The 23,030-nt window shown below is 40.3% G+C and overlaps 2 protein-coding genes and 4 long non-coding RNA genes across 13 annotated transcripts; 3 read left to right on the top strand and 3 right to left on the bottom strand.

Moving 5' to 3' along the window:
• Nucleotides 1-375: 375 nt before the first annotated feature.
• LOC124203991 (ATP-binding cassette sub-family B member 6-like) lies at nucleotides 376-4,236 on the top strand. The gene is made up of 14 exons (XM_046600968.1): nucleotides 376-678; nucleotides 749-1,397; nucleotides 1,459-1,669; nucleotides 1,728-1,900; nucleotides 1,965-2,202; nucleotides 2,262-2,437; nucleotides 2,508-2,655; nucleotides 2,729-2,783; nucleotides 2,845-3,052; nucleotides 3,123-3,301; nucleotides 3,376-3,488; nucleotides 3,549-3,691; nucleotides 3,765-3,886; nucleotides 3,948-4,236. The coding sequence occupies exons 2-14, from the start codon at nucleotides 756-758 to the stop codon at nucleotides 4,087-4,089; spliced, it is 2,550 nt and encodes an 849-aa protein (XP_046456924.1). The 5' UTR covers nucleotides 376-678; nucleotides 749-755; the 3' UTR covers nucleotides 4,090-4,236.
• A 3,694-nt stretch (nucleotides 4,237-7,930) lies between these two features.
• On the top strand, nucleotides 7,931-9,347 carry LOC124203999. 3 transcript variants are annotated; one of them, XR_006878702.1, is made up of 4 exons: nucleotides 7,931-8,355; nucleotides 8,405-8,563; nucleotides 8,719-8,900; nucleotides 9,006-9,347. It is a non-coding gene; the product is annotated as an uncharacterized LOC124203999 (long non-coding RNA). The 3 variants fall into 3 exon arrangements; XR_006878701.1 differs by having other exon boundaries at nucleotides 8,417-8,563; XR_006878699.1 differs by having other exon boundaries at nucleotides 8,420-8,563.
• A 2,402-nt stretch (nucleotides 9,348-11,749) lies between these two features.
• Nucleotides 11,750-12,101, bottom strand: LOC124204011. The gene is made up of 3 exons (XR_006878703.1): nucleotides 12,041-12,101; nucleotides 11,880-11,975; nucleotides 11,750-11,808 (listed from the first exon to the last, which is right to left on the bottom strand). It is a non-coding gene; the product is annotated as an uncharacterized LOC124204011 (long non-coding RNA).
• Nucleotides 12,102-12,830: 729 nt separating this feature from the next.
• LOC124204014 lies at nucleotides 12,831-13,182 on the top strand. Its single transcript, XR_006878706.1, has 3 exons — nucleotides 12,831-12,891; nucleotides 12,957-13,052; nucleotides 13,124-13,182. It is a non-coding gene; the product is annotated as an uncharacterized LOC124204014 (long non-coding RNA).
• Nucleotides 13,183-14,708: 1,526 nt separating this feature from the next.
• Nucleotides 14,709-17,004, bottom strand: LOC124204019. Of its 3 annotated transcripts, none has more exons than XR_006878711.1 (4): nucleotides 16,577-17,004; nucleotides 16,369-16,512; nucleotides 16,032-16,213; nucleotides 14,709-15,926 (listed from the first exon to the last, which is right to left on the bottom strand). It is a non-coding gene; the product is annotated as an uncharacterized LOC124204019 (long non-coding RNA). The 3 variants fall into 3 exon arrangements; XR_006878718.1 differs by having other exon boundaries at nucleotides 16,369-16,515; XR_006878722.1 differs by having other exon boundaries at nucleotides 16,369-16,527.
• A 799-nt stretch (nucleotides 17,005-17,803) lies between these two features.
• Nucleotides 17,804-21,930, bottom strand: LOC124204035 (zinc finger and BTB domain-containing protein 49-like). 4 transcript variants are annotated; one of them, XM_046601033.1, is made up of 12 exons: nucleotides 21,641-21,814; nucleotides 21,156-21,410; nucleotides 20,919-21,084; nucleotides 20,804-20,856; nucleotides 20,457-20,618; nucleotides 20,303-20,389; nucleotides 20,135-20,227; nucleotides 19,996-20,076; nucleotides 18,985-19,934; nucleotides 18,429-18,890; nucleotides 18,094-18,347; nucleotides 17,804-17,897 (listed from the first exon to the last, which is right to left on the bottom strand). In XM_046601033.1, exons 2-9 carry the CDS (start codon nucleotides 21,402-21,404, stop codon nucleotides 19,878-19,880), a joined length of 948 nt encoding a protein of 315 aa, XP_046456989.1. In that variant the 5' UTR covers nucleotides 21,405-21,410; nucleotides 21,641-21,814; the 3' UTR covers nucleotides 17,804-17,897; nucleotides 18,094-18,347; nucleotides 18,429-18,890; nucleotides 18,985-19,877. The 4 variants fall into 4 exon arrangements, with proteins under 4 accessions (XP_046456989.1, XP_046457015.1, XP_046457007.1 ...); XM_046601059.1 differs by having other exon boundaries at nucleotides 18,429-19,934; nucleotides 21,641-21,930; XM_046601051.1 differs by having other exon boundaries at nucleotides 18,429-19,934; nucleotides 20,135-20,224.
• Between the last annotated feature and the right edge of the window lie 1,100 nt (nucleotides 21,931-23,030).

The raw sequence follows: 23,030 nt of genomic DNA on the forward strand, positions 1-23,030 counted from the left end.
TTCTTCTCCTCTTTCAGCTCCTGGGTCCCCTCTCGTTACGGAACCATCGCCCGACAGCCCGAAATGAAATGCGTCAGCAGCTAGCGCAGCTCGTCCAAGCCAATTTGACAAATCAGCGTCTTTTCTCAAATTCTCAGACTAATAAATGCAAAGAACCTTTCAGAATTTACATTTTTTTAACCCAACCAAAGTTAACTTTTTTTTTTCTTATTATACAGCGTCCACAAAATACAAGTTGACTAACAGCCATCACCCAGTTATTTTTTCCGTAAACTTCTTTTTCAAACATTTTTCTTTTGGTACTTACTGGGACATGCGACGCCATCTGGGAGAGACCACTACGAGTTGATAGGAATTTCCGTTAGGTGGCGTTTTGATCGCAACGTGAAAATCAAAACACATCGTCTCCCTTGGCTACACTCCAATTAATCTTGCAATATCTCTCATCGTGACTTGGCTTTATTCTTCAAAACAGATCAGCGCAATAGTCGAACAATGACATTTGAAAAAGTGCACACCGCTGCTCAATAGAATCTTTCCTTCAAATTCAAGTTGATAGATTTCTGGACTAGATAGCACGGTTTGGGGCTTTGGAAAAACCGACAGTGTGAGGCAGTAGCTGAAAATCACTCTTGTCGAAGCTATTGAACGCCACTCAAATCCAAAAGTGATATTCAGGTAATTTCTGGCAATCCAAGAGCATTCACACGAGTTTCTCACATTTTTTTTTTTCATTTTCTTATTGTAGATTTGACATGGAGAGTGCCATCCAGTATTGCCCACCCAACATAACTCTGAATCATCCTTGGGTGAACCATGGACTTACCAGATGCTTCTTAGACACTGTCTCCACATCAGTCATTACCGGTTTCCTGGTTTTATTCGGGTCTATTGAAAGCATAGTGTACAGGAAATATGGCTCGCCCATCCAGCCAAGATCGTGGCAAAGATCAAAATTATTTGTTGTTCAAATCATGGCTGCAATTCTGCTCACCATTCTGCCCATTGTGGAGTGTTTCGTCCAACTGTATCTAGTGCACAATGGGGTCCTTTACGGCTATCTTTTGCTTTACACCCTCGGCAATGCCATCGTTTGGCCTTTATCCCTCCATCTGGTTTACTTGGAAAGAAATGCTCTTCTGCCTTCCATACCTGCAAGAGGCCATGGGCTAATACTGTTGATATTTTGGACGCTCACTTTTGTTTCCCAGAACTTGGCATTTTTGAATATGAAGAATGAAGATTGGTGGTTTGATTTAGAAACCACAGCTGATGTTGTAGAATTTTCCCTCTTTATTGTCCGTTTTGTGAGCACTTGCGTTGCATTCCTGCTTGGTCTCAAAGCTCCTGGACTTTACACTTCTGAAAGACTCTACAGAGAAGGACTCGGATCTGGTGTAAGTGAATTTAGTTCAACTCATTTTTAATAATATTTTAACCCATGTTTTTCGTCAATAGGCACGATCCCTACTGGAAGAAGATCAAACCGACCCATCAGCATCCAACTCATCTCCTTGGAATAACTTTTTTGCAAAGTTGCGAACCCTGATGCCGTTTGTTTGGCCGAAAAAAGCTCCGTCCCTTCAGCTTCGAGTGCTGTTCTGTTTCTTGCTGCTTGGCGCTGGCCGAGTTGCCAATGTCTATGTTCCAGTCCTCTACAAAATGCTGGGTAAAATCATCGACAGTGCTCCAACTCATCTAGACGACTAACACTATTTTGATTGCAGTTGACAGTATGACTCCAGCCGAGGGAAATGTCATCTTCCGTTGGGATCTCGTTTTGATTTACGTTGCCGTCAAGTTCCTCCAAGGCGGAGGCATGGGTGGTGTTGGATTTCTCAACAACCTAAGAAGTTTCCTTTGGATTCCCGTCCAGCAGTACACAACTCGAGAAACAGAGGTCAAACGGAATGAGGAGCAAAGTTTTCAACCATATCCCCTAATCCTTTCTATATTTATTGCAGATCAAACTTTTCGATCACCTGCATAGTCTTAGTCTCCGCTGGCATCTCGGACGCAAAACGGGAGAAGTGTTACGCGTCATCAATCGTGGAACAGACTCGATCAACAGTTTATTGAGCTATCTTCTATTCAACATATTCCCCACCATTGCCGACATTCTCATCGCTATTATTTATTTCGCCACGGCTTTCAACCCGTGGTTCAGTTTAATCGTGTTCGTCACCATGGCCATTTACATGGGTAAGTTTCATCTGCAATGATCAAATGTGAACTGTTGGTTTTAAAATGGAATCATTTAGGTGGGACGATTGCGGTCACTGAATGGCGGACCAAGTACAAACGACAAATGAATCTAGAAGATAATAAACTACGAGGACGAGCTGTTGATTCGCTTTTGAATTTCGAAACGGTCAAATATTACGGTGCTGAACAATATGAAGTGGAACAGTACAAGGACATCATGATCAGATATCAGGTTTAACCTCATTCATTCAAATAAAAATTTCTCATAATGTTTCCTTTGTCAACTGTGGGTGTATTTTTAGATTGAAGAATGGAAATCGACCGCATCTTTGAATTTACTCAACACAGTTCAAAATATTATAATGACCATTGGACTTTTAGCCGGTTCCTTGCTTTGTGTCCATTTTGTTGCCGAACAGCAATTGACTATCGGAGATTTCGTTCTTTTCGGTTAGTTTCATATTGAACGGGCCACAGTTTTGTGTCAAATGTTTAACTTGACCTCTATTCCTTTTTTTTCAAGGGACTTATATCGTGCAACTTTATGCACCATTGAACTGGTTTGGCACTTACTATAGGTATCTATTGGGAAGAGTTTCATGTTCTGTAATGGGAGATTTCAATATGTATGTCCTGTAGAATGATTCAACAATCGTTTATCGACATGGAGAACATGCTCGACCTTTTGAAGGAACGCCAAGAAGTTAAAGATAATCCTGGAGCTCAAGATCTTGTGCTGAAAGAAGGGACGATTGAATTTCAAAACGTGTCCTTCAGTTATCGACCCGACAAAGCCATTCTAAAGGACGTCAGCTTTACCGTCTTGCCAGGGAAAACGCTAGCAATCGTGAGTGTTTGGAGGGTCTTACTGGGTTTCATCCCTCTATTATTATTGTTATTTCAATGCTATCGCCAAGGTCGGTGCATCGGGCGAGGGAAAATCAACCATCATACGACTTCTGTTCCGCTTCTTTGATGTGCAAGATGGCGCAATTCTTCTCGACGGGCAAGACATTCGCGGTGTGAAGCAATCTTCAGTGAGGCAAGCTATCGGCGTTGTACCCCAAGATACGGTTTTGTTCAACAGTACCATCAAGTTAGTTCAATTCAGTCAACTAAAACAGCTGAATACTAAATATATTTGAAAACGAAAATTATGGCGAAAAATAGGTCAAATATTCAATATGGACGAGTCGATGCAACTGACGAGGAAGTTTATGAAGCTGCCCGAGCTGCTGACATTCATGACCGTATTTTAGGTTTTCCTGATGGATATGAAACTGGTGAGTAATATTTTTTTAAAACAATGATATACATTTTTAATCCCGCCTTTTGATTAAAAGTTGTCGGTGAGCGAGGTTTGAAATTGAGCGGAGGAGAAAAGCAACGCGTTGCCATTGCTCGAACGTTGTTGAAATCCCCTAAATTCGTTTTACTCGACGAAGCCACTTCTGCGCTCGACACTCACACTGAGCGCAATATTCAGGTCAAATCATTTCAGTCTTTTAAAAAGAAAATCGCAGCAACAAGTTAACTGATTGAATTGCTATTTTGTACAGGCCTCATTAGCTCGAGTTTGTCGCAATAGGACAACGCTGGTTGTAGCTCATAGGTTGTCCACGATTGCCAACGCCGATCAGATTATTGTTTTGCAGGAAGGGTCCATTGCAGAGCGCGGAAGGTAATTCGTGAATTATTGACTTAAGACGTGTAGTGTTAACTCGCTTGGAATTTACTTTCAGCCACGAAGAATTGTTGGCCCTGAAAGGCGTCTACGCCGAAATGTGGAATAATCAAATAAGCAACGAAGGCGACAGCACTGCCCCTACAACTCCTGTTAGTAGAGAATTTTTCCCATGTTCCGATGGTGGATTATTCACATAATTGAGTAATTGTTTAGAGTCGTGTTTAGTTGTCAATCACACACCCAACGTCTGTTATCCTCTACCTTCTTCATTAATGACAAGAGCCTTTGACAACAATTTATTGACCCTTGTATTGATTAAAATAGACAGTTTGTTTATTTGTTTATTTATTATATTTTACCATCTGGATTCTCTACAGGTGTTGCGTCATAGTGTGGAGCAAAGGTGTTTATTGTGTTCACAATAGATGGCGTTTTATTTCTCCGTGGCATTGCTCCCTTCTTCTTCCAAAATGTGCCCTCAGATGGCTCTACCTTTAGGACGCGTAAGTGGTTAAAAAAATTGCCTATTCCATGGGAATGCTTGGGCATCCTATGATCCTGGCTTGAAGAGTCGAAGACCATGGCTTGGGAGTCCTGCCATCAGCATGTCAGCAAGCAAAATGTTGCTTAAATGTTTTTTAGCCGTTGTTATATTAAAGTGAGAATTAGGTAAATAATTCCCTTCACGCAGTTTTGTTTTGTTTCTTGATTGCTTAATCGTTAATCGTAGTATCTGTGTTACCCACGGGTGCACCTCCCCCTTAACATGTGGTCTAAACAAAGTCAAGGGAATAGTGCCCCGGAATTCACTGAACACACCACTGCAAGCATGGATAGTTTCACCTTCATTGGATGTTCTATATCTCCATGCTGGAAAAGGAGTGATTGGATTGCTACAAGAAGACTTTGTTCTTTGCCTTTATCGGGAAAAAATTCCCCCCATCCCTTTGTTCAAATTAAAATGCCACAACAATAAGTCAAAGCCGTTCAAGTATATTCTGGCTGTTGAAGACTTCACCTCTGTTTGTGAAGAATCCAGCAATGAAGAACAAAGTATCTGATGTAATGAACTCAAACATTCAGTGCCAGTGTTAGACCTTCATGAACTGACAGAAAAAAATTTTGGCCTGAAAAAGCAATAATGCCAATTTCCAGTCTAACGTGGGAATCTACATGGATCACAGTTTCCTTCAGGTAACATCTCACACAACACGTTCAAGCAAGTAAGATAATTAAGTAGACTTTTGGCAACTCGTAATTGAGTGGATAATTTGAGTAAGAATAATAGTTTTTGGACATGTAAACATAATTCTTTATTTCTCTTCTCAGACTGAAATATTTGAGTTACAAAAAATTGAACTTGGTGATTGGTGAATAAATTATGTCGTTTTGGCCATGAAGGAATTTGAAAGGGCCTTTGGCAAGAACACAATCTAATCTCAACCAAGAAATCCAGGCAGGTGGCTCCCACAATACAGTTAAAAAAAGACCTTGAAGGTGTGTACAATTAAACTATCTAGTTGTTGTCATAAAATACGCTTCTAGTATGTTATAAATTATAATTTAGATAACAGCAAATCCATTCTGGGATTTCGCTACGTTGAGAAAGAAGAAAAACCTGAACCCAAAGTAGAGCCAGAAGAACCACCTACCACCGGTATAACGTCAGCCAACGGAACTAATTTCACATTCTTCAAGACTGGCTTTTTTGGCGTGTCCTTGTTGACTTATGACTAATGGTTCTAGTGGAGACATAAAGGAGGAAAGCAGCGGTACCACCACTTAATCAAATTCACTTTTACCAGACTTTTACCAAACGACGTCATTTTCAAGCTGGACAAGGTTCATCATTTTCAACCGGTACCAGACGAATGTCTACCAGTACACTTTTGCTCAATAAGAACCAGGCGCCGTAAGAATGACATTGCAAATTTTACTTGCCGCATAGGAAGTTCTCCATTACCGAACCCACCGTTATCACCTCCATTATATCAATTTAAGAACTAAAGCAACCAGTAATAGAAAACATTTTTATTTCTTTTCGAATCCATAATACTTAATGAACATTTGATTCTTTTCAGCAACTTTTCTGGAAACAGAAAGGTGATGAAAATCTTCATAGTCAATTAGGTTCGACCTTATCACAAAGGGTAGCCCGTTGTCGTTCTAGAATTCCATCAAGACACCAAGATAACTCGCCGGTTTGAATCTACCCATTGACCAGATCTCTGTTCAAAAATGTCTCTTTTTCCGCCCAAACGACCTCCAGTCGTTGAGCAAATTTGCTTTGTATGTTGGAACCCTCTGTGTATGTCCTGCTGAGACGAAATGGCGACCAAAGCCGGCAACATGGGCATGGATGGTAAAAATGACCAGGAAGTGGCCCTATTTCATCCCGTATTTCGTCAACGCAAGATAGTGAAAGCGCCCAAATTTTCTTTCCCATTCGTGACAGAGATGAATATTTTTTGAAGTTCAGACGTCTAGCACTTTCCGTCGTCAACAAGTTGGTGTTGTCGCAGCCGGGGCAATTGGAATTCCTATGGGACGGCGTATTCTTACAACCAAATATGGTAAACATTTTGGGTTGTTAATGTGGGTTCAGCTTCGGGACCCTCCCTGGTCGCACTGATTGCTTCTAGTCCTGACGTCGCGTCCGCTACACCAGTAATTGATCAACTTAAAATCTCTCGCAGGCCAGACTGTAAAATTTCAATTCATTGCCTTAAACAGGTTTAATATCTTCTGGAATTTAGCGATAAAAGATTTGCGACTATACCTCCTGCCCAGCTCATGGTGACGCCCAACCATTGCCAACTCAAGCAAAGTCCCAAGCCCAACCTGCTGCAAAACAATTTTAATTTTTAATTCCATAAATCCAATAATAATTTTATTCTTTCTAACAGATCTGCAACCACGAATGTTATGAATTTCGTTTTGTGGTCAATGGAGTTGCCGCTGGTTGCCATTAGGCCTACTGGCCTTTTGCGAATTGCGACGTCTTGATATCAGTTTGGAATAATAGCTTGGACTCTGGGGAATCGAGAAATCTGGGACTCTGAACTCATACTCGAGGTAACTTTGCAGTCAACAAATGTGAGGAGTTTTAGATTCATTACAATTTTTGCATGCAAGTCAACCTGCAGAAAGCTCGGCCAGTTTGTCCAGACAGGATGTCATTCACGCTTGAAGGTCACGAGATACATTAAGTAAAACTGTCAATGCGGTGGTGAAGTAGGTTGGGTGAGAATGACACGTGTTGCATCATTATCAAGCAGGTACAATAGCCGCAAGGTTAAGCTATTTGGTTTTCATTTTGATATTGGTTTTTGTAGACCCATCCCCAGCAACTTCATCCTGCAGAAGGAAAGGCCAGTTTTCATTTTCTTCAATCGAAGGTCACGGAGATCATTAGGTAAAACGTTTCAGGCAGTGATGTAGAGGTTGGGTTAGAACGGGACGTTTTGCATCATTGTATCAAGAAGGTAAAATAGCCGCAAGGCTTAAGAGGAGGGGTGAGAAAAAATTGTATAAAAGGCGAGAGAAAAGTTGATAGGGATCAGTCGAGTGAGTATCTCCGACACGGCAACAGCTGCATTATTCGTCGTCATAGCAGTTCGCAATCATGGGTAAATATTCATTTTAAATATCGAGTCGTAAATCTATTCCATCTTGTTTTTAGTTGTTGATACGACTAGTTACATCCGAAAAATAATACCCAATTGTTTATTGCATAGTTAATTATGGCGTTGTGTTGCTGTTGGGTGCTGTAGACTTGTATCGTTGATGTCGACTACGAGAGAAAATCTTTCAAAAGGAAAGAGAAAAGGCAACATCAGTCAATCGAGTGAGCATCTCTGACCCGGCAACAGCTGCATTCTTCGTCGTATTACCAGGTCGCAATCACGGGTAAATATTCTGTATTTTTACGTGGAATTTTCTATCAATTTCTATTTATTCTATTTTATAATATGTCCGTTATTGTTGAATATTTAATATTGTCTAGTTAACTATGCCGTCGTGCTGCTATTGGTTGTTGTATCGTTGATGGCTGGGTCGACCACTGGTGTACCGATGTCTCCTGGATAAGGCGGATACCAAACCGCAACGCCGCCGCCTTACTACACAACAAAATACGCAACGACCAGTTACTACACCGAGGTTGCACAGTTGGGTTTACAGTTAAACCACCAAGGATCCAGATTATTACACCACAACTTGTGCTGCTCCCCGATCTACACTACCAAAACGCAGAGTACTACACCGAGGCTCCTAAGTACTACACCACCGAGGCACCTACTGAGACTACGCAACTACGTATGCTGCCCCAACCTACGACGCCGAGGCTCCAGCTTATTACACCACTAAAGCTGTCGGAATACTACACTGGAGCGCCCAAGTACGATAGAAGTCAGTCAAGTGAGATTCTCCGACACGCAACACGACAGCACGATGGTCAAAAGGTAAACAGTTATTTCAGTACATGTTTTAGCGATGTTAATTAAAATCCAGAATTCATTTCAGCAGATTTAAACTGACCATGTCGTCACTGTTGTCGGTTGGGACGCAAACTTCACGGATTTGGCTGTCGTTTCTGGTTTGGAAATAGATTCCAATTTTGGTGGTTATCGAGTCAATACCGAGCTTGAAGCACGATCGAACGTCTGGTTGGTAAGAATCCTTGAACATTTTATTTCATATAAATTGTAATACTTGTGACTAAAACTTAACCAACATTGACTGCTCTGATATTGTTGTTAGATGGTATATGAAGTTCTTGTTAAATTAGATTCTAATTATTGGGTATGGACTTTATTTTTTATTAGGCTGGAGATGTTGCGTTCGTTTGTGGTATCAAATTGGGTTGTCATCGTATGGAACATCATCACTTTGCTGTTGTATCAGGGCGATTGCTGGAGAGAACAATACTGGAAACAAAACATGGATGAACAACTGCAGTGCACCGTCACCAAGTTCATTCTTCGTCGTATTATCAGTACGCAATCGGGTAAATATTCTGTTTCATGGAGTTTGATCAATTATTTGGTTTTATCTGTTAATGTACCATATTGTATATTAATGTTCAAATCAATTACCGCCTATTTGATTGTAGTGTCGTGCTGTTGCCGTTTGTCGTATCGTTGAAGGTTGGGTCGATCACTGGTGTACCCATGTCTCCTGGGTATGGCGGATACCAAAGCACCACGCCGCCGCCTTGCTACACAACGAAAACATTCGCACCAACCGGTTACTACACTGAGGGCCACAATTACTACACCATTAAGGCTCTAGAGTATTAAACCGCAGCTAATGCTGCCCCGAGCTCAATCACCGAGGCTCCCAAGTACTACACCTAGGCTCCCAAGTACTACACCATCAAGTCACCGGAGTACTACACGTATGTTGCCCCACCTTATACACCGAGGCTCCCAAGTATTACTTAGTTCCTAGCTACTACACCGAAGCTCCAACTTTATTACACCACCAAAGCGGCTGAATACTACACCGAGCCGCCCAAGTACTACACCACCAAGGCTCCAGAGTATTACACCACAACTTATGTTTCCCCGAGGCACTACACCGAAGCCCCGAAGTATTACTCTGCCTCAAGCTACACAACTACAACTGAGGCAGCCAAGTATTACGCAGCCCCGACTTACTACATAGCGGCTGCTGCTCCTCCTTCGTACTACGTTGAACCGGAATACTACACCGAGGCTCCAGTTTACTACACCACAACCTACGCTACAACTAGCTACTACACCGAGGCACCTAAGTACTACGCTACCAAGGCACCGAGTATTATACCACTACTTACGCTGTTCCGACCAGCTACACCGAAGCTCCGAACTATTCCGAGTTACTACACCACTAAGGCACCTGAATATTACACCACACCCTACGCTTCTCCAACTTACTACAGGGACTTATCTAAATACTAGAGTCGAATTTTCAATTTTAGTAATCATGTTCAGATTTGTCGGTCATATCTTGACAGTTACTAGTCACTAGGAATTGTTGAATTTTAATGAGCAAATAATTGTCTTAACCTGGTTAATCATTTTGTACGGCTCTTCTTGCCACCTAAAAGCCTTTGACATTGAGACACTTTCTGATTTTTATTGGATCTTTTCTAGTTCGTATGTTGGAGATGACTATTGCTCTAGTCGCTCTGCATTCCGACATATTCTAGTGTTTGGACAAAAGAGTTGCAGATAAGTGTTTGGTTTCTCATAGAAGTTTATTTGAAGGGTCTGGAGTTGATCAGTCACTTGCCTATAACTTATGTAAAACTTCAAATTTGTAAAAAATACACAAGTCGTGAACTAAACATTTTTTTTATTATCAGTTATGAGACACAACAAACTAAAACATTAAAAGGAATTGCTTTATTGTCCCACCTCCACCCACAATTCCACCACATTTTACAATCACATACATACATACACTTAAGTTAACCCGTTGGCTGCCACGCCATACAACCCGTAGGTTGTACTCTACTACTCTACGCGCCACGTCTGAAGGATCCATGGCCAAGGTGGGACTTGCCATTGCTGACAAGTCCGGGCAGAGCTGACACGGTGACAGGAGAATCCATCACCGTATCGACAAGGGGGAAGTCCCTATGGTGCATTGCCTAACAGGCTTGCCTTGCGGCAAATTTTGGGCTTGGCGACACTCCGACCTCGCGGCATGAAATCCACGAGGCCGGCCAGCGCGGCCCGTGCAAAGGAGCTAGGGGAGAACAAAGGCGTGGCAGACAACGGGTTAACTAACACAAACAAACACATATTACCAACAACAAATGATGATCCGCGCTGACACTTTGGAGATACCGGCGACGTTATGGTGTCCATCTTCTCGAAATTTCCTCTGCATTACCTGAATAAAGAGAAACAAATTCTTATTTACTGACAGGCCAATAAAAGTTACATAATACAGAAAGAAACAAGAATCAGGTTTTTTAGCTCAAAGATTTAGATATGCAATTTTTTAAAGTTTAAATCAAGCTTGCAATGTTGAGAACTGTAAACAGAACAAAGCTCACTTGCTAGTCTTTAAAAAAAATTCCGGAAGTATACCGGAAGTAACCACAGCGCCTCAACCATTGAGCTGTCGTCAAATTGAACCACATATTCGTGATCCCCATGAAATTTGGGGTCGATTAGGTGTGATTCAAACGAAATCCAAAATTTGGCCAAAATCGAGAATTTTCCTGAACTATAGTTCAGGAAAATTTTCGAAACCGGAAGTACGAATACGTAAAAAACAGAACATGAACTTTACCACAAATTTTACGAGGATCACGAATATGTGGTTCTTTTGTGCGTCAGATCAATATTTACTAAACTACTGACAGAAATGAGAAAACCGGAAGTAGAAAAAAAAATCAAAAATCGAAAATCTAACAAGTGAGCTTTGTTGCTGGAATAGTAATCGTCAGTTATCACTAAATATTTCAACAAAATAACTGCCAATAAAGGTTTAAAGAGATGTGCAAAGTAACTGAAACTGACCTGTTTTGACAGCTGCAAATTTTCAAAAAGCCATCTAGCGTTAGAAAAAAGAAACGTCCAAGTAAAACTTTGTTTGCGCGCAAGAAGGGCCTGATTTTGGAATTATTACACAGACACAGAGTTTAACGCAACTAGTTAGTAGATAATCTACGAAAGTAAGTCAATTGTCGGGTACCTGGGCATAATCCCGTGGTGAGTAACTGCAGGTGTGTAACAGCAAAGGGTAGCGACCACTGAAGTGTTCCAACTCGTCGGTGAAGTAAGACAAGTTGTAGCAGAAAAAGTAGTGAAGCTAGATGAGTGTACGTCGGGAAGATAAGGATGGAGCAGAACGTTGCTGGATGTCCCTCTTCCTTCACGGACAAAGGTCAGCATTGGCTTAAGGATCTATTATGTTCTCTGTAAAAAAAAATGTATTGCATTAATGAATTGAAAATATAACAGTTAATAAAGCATTTCAACCTTCATACCTTTACTAACAAGCACACTGAAGTTTTCATGATAAAAAATCGTAAAAATGGAAATCACAGCAATCAAGCCTTACTCCTTAGGTTGAGGTAAATTTCCTGATGTTAAAAAAAGTGTCGTGAAGTATTGCAGTAGCGTGGCGATAGGTTATATTGATGCTTACCTTTATCATATGGGTGAATGGTGCTGAATTTAGTAAGGCGGTTGGTTTGGTGTGGTTGGTGTGGTAGCAGTAATGGGGAAATACCTTGTCTCCACACATTTGTATTCTACGATATGTGAGCTTCACACATGAGTTTTAGGCTTTTGACAACATGATGGGTCTATTGGATGGAAAGTGACTGAGCGCTAAGTCAACTTTTTGGAATGACTGACAGTATGCATCTAGAATTTGAAGAAATAAGTTGGTACAGTATAAAAATTAGGAAATTAAGTAAAGATAAACCTACATAAGTTACGAAGTTCAATTTGGTAATTGAAATCACAGGAATATAAGTATTAATTAGCTACAATTTGTTTCGCCTAATTTGTTTGCCTATTTTGCCTTTGGCCCGAACAAAAACAACAAGGGCGACACTAGCGACATCTGGTAATGAGTTTTGAACTTGGTTGCACAGTCGCAGCTCAAATTATCGGAGTTCTATTGTCGCTTGTGGAGTTCTACTGTCGAGCACTGGTGTTCTATTGTCGGGTATTTTTAAAACAAAATATTGGGTTTTTATTATCGGTGGAGTTATTATCGTCGGGTTTTCCTAATTTTTATACTGTACCAACTTATTTCTTCAAATTCTAGATGCATACTGTCAGTCATTCCAAAAAGTTGACTTAGCGCTCAGTCACTTTCCATCCAATAGACCCATCATGTTGTCAAAAGCCTAAAACTCATGTGTGAAGCTCACATATCGTAGAATACAAATGTGTGGAGACAAGGTATTTCCCCATTACTGCTACCACACCAACCACACCAAACCAACCGCCTTACTAAATTCAGCACCATTCACCCATATGATAAAGGTAAGCATCAATATAACCTATCGCCACGCTACTGCAATACTTCACGACACTTTTTTTAACATCAGGAAATTTACCTCAACCTAAGGAGTAAGGCTTGATTGCTGTGATTTCCATTTTTACGATTTTTTATCATGAAAACTTCAGTGTGCTTGTTAGTAAAGGTATGAAGGTTGAAATGCTTTATTAACTGTTATATTTTCAATTCATTAATGCAATACATTTTTTTTTACAGAGAACATAATAGATCCTTAAGCCAATGCTGACCTTTGTCCGTGAAGGAAGAGGGACATCCAGCAACGTTCTGCTCCATCCTTATCTTCCCGACGTACACTCATCTAGCTTCACTACTTTTTCTGCTACAACTTGTCTTACTTCACCGACGAGTTGGAACACTTCAGTGGTCGCTACCCTTTGCTGTTACACACCTGCAGTTACTCACCACGGGATTATGCCCAGGTACCCGACAATTGACTTACTTTCGTAGATTATCTACTAACTAGTTGCGTTAAACTCTGTGTCTGTGTAATAATTCCAAAATCAGGCCCTTCTTGCGCGCAAACAAAGTTTTACTTGGACGTTTCTTTTTTCTAACGCTAGATGGCTTTTTGAAAATTTGCAGCTGTCAAAACAGGTCAGTTTCAGTTACTTTGCACATCTCTTTAAACCTTTATTGGCAGTTATTTTGTTGAAATATTTAGTGATAACTGACGATTACTATTCCAGCAACAAAGCTCACTTGTTAGATTTTCGATTTTTGATTTTTTTTTCTACTTCCGGTTTTCTCATTTCTGTCAGTAGTTTAGTAAATATTGATCTGACGCACAAAAGAACCACATATTCGTGATCCTCGTAAAATTTGTGGTAAAGTTCATGTTCTGTTTTTTACGTATTCGTACTTCCGGTTTCGAAAATTTTCCTGAACTATAGTTCAGGAAAATTCTCGATTTTGGCCAAATTTTGGATTTCGTTTGAATCACACCTAATCGACCCCAAATTTCATGGGGATCACGAATATGTGGTTCAATTTGACGACAGCTCAATGGTTGAGGCGCTGTGGTTACTTCCGGTATACTTCCGGAATTTTTTTTAAAGACTAGCAAGTGAGCTTTGTTCTGTTTACAGTTCTCAACATTGCAAGCTTGATTTAAACTTTAAAAAATTGCATATCTAAATCTTTGAGCTAAAAAACCTGATTCTTGTTTCTTTCTGTATTATGTAACTTTTATTGGCCTGTCAGTAAATAAGAATTTGTTTCTCTTTATTCAGGTAATGCAGAGGAAATTTCGAGAAGATGGACACCATAACGTCGCCGGTATCTCCAAAGTGTCAGCGCGGATCATCATTTGTTGTTGGTAATATGTGTTTGTTTGTGTTAGTTAACCCGTTGTCTGCCACGCCTTTGTTCTCCCCTAGCTCCTTTGCACGGGCCGCGCTGGCCGGCCTCGTGGATTTCATGCCGCGAGGTCGGAGTGTCGCCAAGCCCAAAATTTGCCGCAAGGCAAGCCTGTTAGGCAATGCACCATAGGGACTTCCCCCTTGTCGATACGGTGATGGATTCTCCTGTCACCGTGTCAGCTCTGCCCGGACTTGTCAGCAATGGCAAGTCCCACCTTGGCCATGGATCCTTCAGACGTGGCGCGTAGAGTAGTAGAGTACAACCTACGGGTTGTATGGCGTGGCAGCCAACGGGTTAACTTAAGTGTATGTATGTATGTGATTGTAAAATGTGGTGGAATTGTGGGTGGAGGTGGGACAATAAAGCAATTCCTTTTAATGTTTTAGTTTGTTGTGTCTCATAACTGATAATAAAAAAAATGTTTAGTTCACGACTTGTGTATTTTTTACAAATTTGAAGTTTTACATAAGTTATAGGCAAGTGACTGATCAACTCCAGACCCTTCAAATAAACTTCTATGAGAAACCAAACACTTATCTGCAACTCTTTTGTCCAAACACTAGAATATGTCGGAATGCAGAGCGACTAGAGCAATAGTCATCTCCAACATACGAACTAGAAAAGATCCAATAAAAATCAGAAAGTGTCTCAATGTCAAAGGCTTTTAGGTGGCAAGAAGAGCCGTACAAAATGATTAACCAGGTTAAGACAATTATTTGCTCATTAAAATTCAACAATTCCTAGTGACTAGTAACTGTCAAGATATGACCGACAAATCTGAACATGATTACTAAAATTGAAAATTCGACTCTAGTATTTAGATAAGTCCCTGTAGTAAGTTGGAGAAGCGTAGGGTGTGGTGTAATATTCAGGTGCCTTAGTGGTGTAGTAACTCGGAATAGTTCGGAGCTTCGGTGTAGCTGGTCGGAACAGCGTAAGTAGTGGTATAATACTCGGTGCCTTGGTAGCGTAGTACTTAGGTGCCTCGGTGTAGTAGCTAGTTGTAGCGTAGGTTGTGGTGTAGTAAACTGGAGCCTCGGTGTAGTATTCCGGTTCAACGTAGTACGAAGGAGGAGCAGCAGCCGCTATGTAGTAAGTCGGGGCTGCGTAATACTTGGCTGCCTCAGTTGTAGTTGTGTAGCTTGAGGCAGAGTAATACTTCGGGGCTTCGGTGTAGTGCCTCGGGGAAACATAAGTTGTGGTGTAATACTCTGGAGCCTTGGTGGTGTAGTACTTGGGCGGCTCGGTGTAGTATTCAGCCGCTTTGGTGGTGTAATAAAGTTGGAGCTTCGGTGTAGTAGCTAGGAACTAAGTAATACTTGGGAGCCTCGGTGTATAAGGTGGGGCAACATACGTGTAGTACTCCGGTGACTTGATGGTGTAGTACTTGGGAGCCTAGGTGTAGTACTTGGGAGCCTCGGTGATTGAGCTCGGGGCAGCATTAGCTGCGGTTTAATACTCTAGAGCCTTAATGGTGTAGTAATTGTGGCCCTCAGTGTAGTAACCGGTTGGTGCGAATGTTTTCGTTGTGTAGCAAGGCGGCGGCGTGGTGCTTTGGTATCCGCCATACCCAGGAGACATGGGTACACCAGTGATCGACCCAACCTTCAACGATACGACAAACGGCAACAGCACGACACTACAATCAAATAGGCGGTAATTGATTTGAACATTAATATACAATATGGTACATTAACAGATAAAACCAAATAATTGATCAAACTCCATGAAACAGAATATTTACCCGATTGCGTACTGATAATACGACGAAGAATGAACTTGGTGACGGTGCACTGCAGTTGTTCATCCATGTTTTGTTTCCAGTATTGTTCTCTCCAGCAATCGCCCTGATACAACAGCAAAGTGATGATGTTCCATACGATGACAACCCAATTTGATACCACAAACGAACGCAACATCTCCAGCCTAATAAAAAATAAAGTCCATACCCAATAATTAGAATCTAATTTAACAAGAACTTCATATACCATCTAACAACAATATCAGAGCAGTCAATGTTGGTTAAGTTTTAGTCACAAGTATTACAATTTATATGAAATAAAATGTTCAAGGATTCTTACCAACCAGACGTTCGATCGTGCTTCAAGCTCGGTATTGACTCGATAACCACCAAAATTGGAATCTATTTCCAAACCAGAAACGACAGCCAAATCCGTGAAGTTTGCGTCCCAACCGACAACAGTGACGACATGGTCAGTTTAAATCTGCTGAAATGAATTCTGGATTTTAATTAACATCGCTAAAACATGTACTGAAATAACTGTTTACCTTTTGACCATCGTGCTGTCGTGTTGCGTGTCGGAGAATCTCACTTGACTGACTTCTATCGTACTTGGGCGCTCCAGTGTAGTATTCCGACAGCTTTAGTGGTGTAATAAGCTGGAGCCTCGGCGTCGTAGGTTGGGGCAGCATACGTAGTTGCGTAGTCTCAGTAGGTGCCTCGGTGGTGTAGTACTTAGGAGCCTCGGTGTAGTACTCTGCGTTTTGGTATTAGTGTAGATCGGGGAGCAGCACAAGTTGTGGTGTAATAATCTGGATCCTTGGTGGTTTAACTGTAAACCCAACTGTGCAACCTCGGTGTAGTAACTGGTCGTTGCGTATTTTGTTGTGTAGTAAGGCGGCGGCGTTGCGGTTTGGTATCCGCCTTATCCAGGAGACATCGGTACACCAGTGGTCGACCCAGCCATCAACGATACAACAACCAATAGCAGCACGACGGCATAGTTAACTAGACAATATTAAATATTCAACAATAACGGACATATTATAAAATAGAATAAATAGAAATTGATAGAAAATTCCACGTAAAAATACAGAATATTTACCCGTGATTGCGACCTGGTAATACGACGAAGAATGCAGCTGTTGCCGGGTCAGAGATGCTCACTCGATTGACTGATGTTGCCTTTTCTCTTTCCTTTTGAAAGATTTTCTCTCGTAGTCGACATCAACGATACAGCACCCAACAGCAACACAACGCCATAATTAACTACGCAATAAAATAAACAATTGGATATTATTTTTCGAAGGTAACTAGTCGTATCAACAACTAATAACAAGATAGAATAGATTTACGACTCGAAATTAAAAATGAACATTTACCCGTGATTGCGAACTGATATGACGACGAATAATGCAGCTGTTGCCGTGTCGGAGATACTCACTCGACTGATCCCTATCAACTTTTCTCTCGCCTTTTATACAATTTTTTCTCACCCCTCCTCTTAAGCCTTGCGGCTATTTTACCTTCTTGATACAATGATGCAAAACGTCCCGTTCTAACCCAACCTCTACATCACTGCCTGAAACGTTTTACCTAATGATCTCCGTGACCTTCGATTGAAGAAAATGCAAACTGGCCTTTCCTTCTGCAGGATGAAGTTGCTGGGGATGGGTCTACAAAAACCAATATCAAAATGAAAACCAAATAGCTTAACCTTGCGGCTATTGTACCTGCTTGATAATGATGCAACACGTGTCATTCTCACCCAACCTCTTCACCACCGCATTGACAGTTATACTTAATGTATCTCGTGACCTTCAAGCGTGAATGACATGCAAACCGGCCGGCCCGTCTGCAGGTTGAACTCTACAATGGTAATTGAAAAATATAAATTAATAAAAACTGCATCAGTTGGAGCATGTTGAAAATATACCTAAATTTTATTTTAAACATTTTCAAGTAACGTAAGTGTGTACGACCCCTTAGCACACATGCGTAGTCTAAAATGTAAGCAATATACTAACCTACTTGATTTATCTTACAAGTACAAGTACATTATTACCTAGATTTTGATGGGCTTCGTGAAATAGATCTGCATGCTGTCGGATGACACGGACACAGTAGCAGAGCTATAGACTCCAGTCTATAGCTATAGGAGGTCTATAGCTCTGACAGTAGCAGGATAGAGGTACTAATGACCGAAACAAAATAAATGGAAACCCTGTTCATTTTTCTTTCGCCTAGCTTTTAAGATACTGAGGACGTTCTCGCCGTCTGGTCTGGCTGTATCAAGGTGGCTACCAGCATCAATCAGATCTTGAAAAATAGACAAGTATCATTCCATCTGCGACGAAAATGAATTCCATTTTTCGGCTAAAAGAAGAAGAGGAGTTTTACCATACTCGTCCATGGCATTTCGATGAGCTCCGAGTTTTAGAAACAGCTGGATAGTCTTCAAGCTGGTTGCACTAAGAGGCCGGCTGGAATCGTTAAATGCAGCATGAAGGAGCGAAGGGTAGATTTGTTCACTTTGAGACTAAAGTAATCGGTTAAGCAAGTTTCAAATTCTTCTTTTTCTTGTTCGTTCAACTCTGGGATTTTCGGAACAAGCTTTAACACAAACAGATAAAAGATTCCCATGAAATCGCGTCTTTTCGTTTGAATGTAAAAGTTTGTTGAATACACTGGTAAAACTTTCGCTGTGACTGTGCAAAATGTGATAACCATCAATATAGGTTGGCTGCAGAGAATTCTTCTCGTCCTGGGCTTTAAGCGGGTTCGTTTTCCATTTTACTGAAGCACTTTAATAGTAGATGAAGCGTACCGATGAAAATGTCTTTACACTTGGAAGAGGATGGCCTTTGGATTAAAATTGTGAGATTGTTCCAAAATGAGAAGGTAAATGTTGACTGCACGAGAAGATTGATTACGGAGACTACACTCACGAGCATACCGCAATAGACTTTTCAGATGAAATAAGTAGGGTCTGCTTGGTAGTCCTGAATTGAGTTGGTCCAAGATTCGTTGTGTCAATAACAGTGCATGAATTCGAAAAGTTTCATACATTGAAGTCAGCCAAGTCACCATCAGATAAGGAAAGTTGTGGGGCCATAGAATCTTTCCAGCTCTGCAGTCCACTCAGTGCTGAGACTCCCAACTCTGTTAAAGTGCTAAAGTTGCCGAGAGATGAGTAAGGCACCAATCAATTCCAGTCATACTACTTTCTTGCATTGAGTGATTGAGCTGGTCTTTAGACCAAGACGATGAATGTGGAGTTTTAGTGTCAACCAGATAAACAATAAGTTCAATTATTGGAAATTTGTCAGTAGAAAGTATCTGTCAGATCACGATTGAACACTCCAGCTTATCTAAGTTGAGCATGAAGCTTTCTTTAAACTGCCCTGCACACCACTTGACAATATGAAAAATGTTCTTTGTGATGGCTATTAGTTGCACTGGCGTTAGATTGTGTAGTTGGATAAATTGATCGCGATTGTCTTCAATCCATAATTGTCACGTACTTGCTTCAGTTTTGGAACCGAGTTTGTGTCAACTGCTTGGAAAATAAGATCCAACTCAATTGAAGACGCCATCAGTAAAATAAAATCCCAGAAAATGGAAAACAATTGCAAATGTTAAACTTCTGATACGACGGAGATGGCTATGAAGTAGAAAATTCGGACTAAATTATAAAAAAAAGAACCGTTAACAGCAGACGACGATGAGAGATTGCATTGTATCTCCTAGCGGGTGTGTCATTTACGAAGCATCATAAACAATTATTTGACATCTTGATCACTTCTCGCTATGCACCTTCTCACGAACACAGAACTGCGGTTCTGAAATTTACTTGTTGTGGGTCATTCGAATGTGATGCGTCAGTCGAATCGGATAAGGTGTTTTCTAAAAGATAAATATTCTGATGAGTTCCATCTTAGAAAATGTGAAACACTGAACTAATTACATATTTATCACAAAAAGGGCAAGCTTGAGGAGTCATGTGACCTAATTTGTGGAATTTGAGATGATCTTTCCGGGAAAAATTCTACAAATAAATTTCACTTGTTTAGGGAAAAAAGATACTAAATGATAATTTAATTTACCTTAGAACAAACGTCGCATTTGAATTGCTGCTTTTCACCAGCACTTCCATGAATCCTTAAATGACGTATCATATTTCCAGCATAAACTGTCTTCTAGAAATCAAACATTGAGTGCACAATAAAAATACGTAAGCTACCATAAATTGAGTTTCCGGTATGCTGACTAACATGTTCACAATATTGGCATTCAATCCATTTTAAAGGATGGGCGTGCTTCATTTTGTGTTTTTCGAGGGTTCCTTTCGCGGTGAATTCCTGTAATTTAAAATCTTAGTCCAGAGTGGGAAAAAAGTAAAGTCACACAAACGCAAGCTGTTATTACCATGGGGCAAACGTCGCATTTAAAAACTTTCTTTTCATTTGACGTTTTGGTTGGCACGGGATCAGGGATATTAGAATTATCGATTGGAAAATGCTGCTGCATCCCATCTCTACAAGACACTTCAGGCTCATGAAAAAAACCTTCACCCTCTAATTCAAACACCTGCAAAGTGCAAAGCAACGAATAAATAAGTGCCTACAAAGATCCACGAAATCGCGTAATTAAATTTTTTCACCAGTGACTCACTCATCTTCTTGAGTCTGCAGTAAAACCAATAATTAATTACAATAATTAAAAATCAATTTCAAAGTTTTTTAAGCTACTAAAACGGAATAAATGAATATTACCTCATTCGAAGCGTTTGAATGGGTAGCATCCTTTGGGATCCCTAAATTGAGTTCTATAAAAACTTGATTAATACAAACTTGCAAATGCCTTTTCAAAGCAATTAATTAAGCTTGCCTTGTCTAGCTTTATTCAACTTTTTCTTCAGTTCCTTGTTGGTTTTCCTTAACCGGGCAATAGACTCATCAAGTTTCCGAACCTTGGCGTTTGAAAAAGTTTGCGACTTTTTGCCATGACCGGTGAAATTAAATTTCACGCGGGGGAACTTTTTCAGTATTTCCGGCTTGTTAAATTACAACATTTGCTAGGTTAGGATATAAAACATTGTTGAAAGAAATATACTTTCAAACGAACCTGTTTTGGAGAAGCCAAATCAGGCAGAGGAATTGCTGCTGAGTGCTCGCCTTGATTTCTGTAGTCTACCGAAGAGAAATTCGATAGTGCAAGGATAATTTTCGCCAATCCTTCTTCACATGAAGTTTCGGGCTCAAAGGGTGTGGCCAGATTTTTGGTAATTCGGGATAACTTATCGAGAAGCCTATTGTTTTGGGGGGATTTGAATTGGGTGTTTGATGTCATCTTTCCCAAAGCGACAAATGCCATTGACACCTATAGTTACAAAAGAAATAGAATAAATCCTTAAATACAAAATTGTGTAGTGGCAAGATAGCGGAAACATTACTGTCAAAAAAACAAAATAATTATTAGAGGAACGCATGCTGAGATTTTACATCCTAATTCAAAGCTTAGCCAGTTTAAGTGGAGGTGATCTTAGCTATGTAGAAGCTTAAACATTTACACATACGGTATTCTAACCAAATTATTTAAAGGCAACTTACCTGTTGGTAGTCTAGAAAAGTTTGATACACCTGAAGTCAATCGCACTTTAATCCAAAGATCACGAACAGTTCTTGCCAGACGGATGGCAAACACATAAATGGAAACACAATACACAAACCACGCGATACTTTCTCTAAAAGTAAGTAATTTTCTCTAGCATCACAAATTCTTGTTTCCTTAGCTATACTTAGGAAAATGTCAAAACGAATGTCTTTCACAACACAATTTAGCCAAAGCACATTTACTGCTCAAGGGCGACTGCTCACTACTGTTTGATACTTAAATCTCCGGCCCGAACTGCGGAGAAAGGACGAACCTGACATTGCAAGTGGCGACCACGTGGCCAAAGTGTTTGGAATAAACAACAACAAAAATATTTCAAATAAAGAAAAAAAATTTTTGAAATATCTTTCAAAGTATTGAAATTTTTGCTTCCGTCATGAAATTTTCGATTAAATTTTTATTCTAAATACCAGAATATTAAAAAGTTTGATTTTATATCATGCAGATTTGTTGTTTGTAGCAGATTGCGACTCCCACCATTTGATTACTACTTGTCTACTTACTAGTTTGAAACACAAGTTCCTGCACCAGCCTTGGGTCATCAAGCAAGAAACGATGTCGCTCATCCGGCAAGCAGTAACCTTCTTTAATCCATGGAGACGCTATAGCTGGGCAAACGATCTGGTGAACTGGGATTAGTTTGGAGACGAGGACTTTAAATCTCTGTCACGAGATGGCGATTATTTCGTCCGCCAGGTGCATTATTAAGCCAACCATTTCCAATTCCAAGAAATGTTCATCTTCAGCGGCGGGTGGGCCCGAGATAGATTGTTCGGATGTTTTTATTTTTATAACGAACGTCTGATATTTCAAGCTGTCAGATGACCAGGAAATCAGCTGTTATCATCGGATTTCAGCTATTTGATATCGCCAATTGTAACTCTGTCTTCTCAGGGTTGTTTAATTAAATAATAAAGTTCCGAATTCAACAAGCAGTTGATTTCGTATTGTTGTATAACAAGGTCCACTCCTATGAAGTATATTTTAGCAAACCTTGCTGTTGTTTGAGAGCGACAAGAGAAATAATGATTAGAGCGTCACTCCTTTATCATGGTCGGGCATAATTAAACAACTAATGGATTTAATGCAACTAATAGTAAGGAAACCATATCCAATAATTTCACACGGAAGTTTCGTGAGCTTATTAATATTCAAGCTAATTATTTGGAGCTTAATCATTTTCCAATTTGAAACGAAAAAACTAAAATTTGCTTCTACGGCATTTATTCGTGTTTTTTTTATGAATCAACTTTACAAATAGAAAAAAAAAAACTGTACAACAACGTAAAAAAGTCACAAACGAATAGAGAAAACAAGATCAAAAAC

Source organism: Daphnia pulex, chromosome 2, assembly GCF_021134715.1.
Source record: "Daphnia pulex isolate KAP4 chromosome 2, ASM2113471v1".
Lineage (NCBI taxonomy): Eukaryota > Metazoa > Arthropoda > Branchiopoda > Diplostraca > Daphniidae > Daphnia > Daphnia pulex.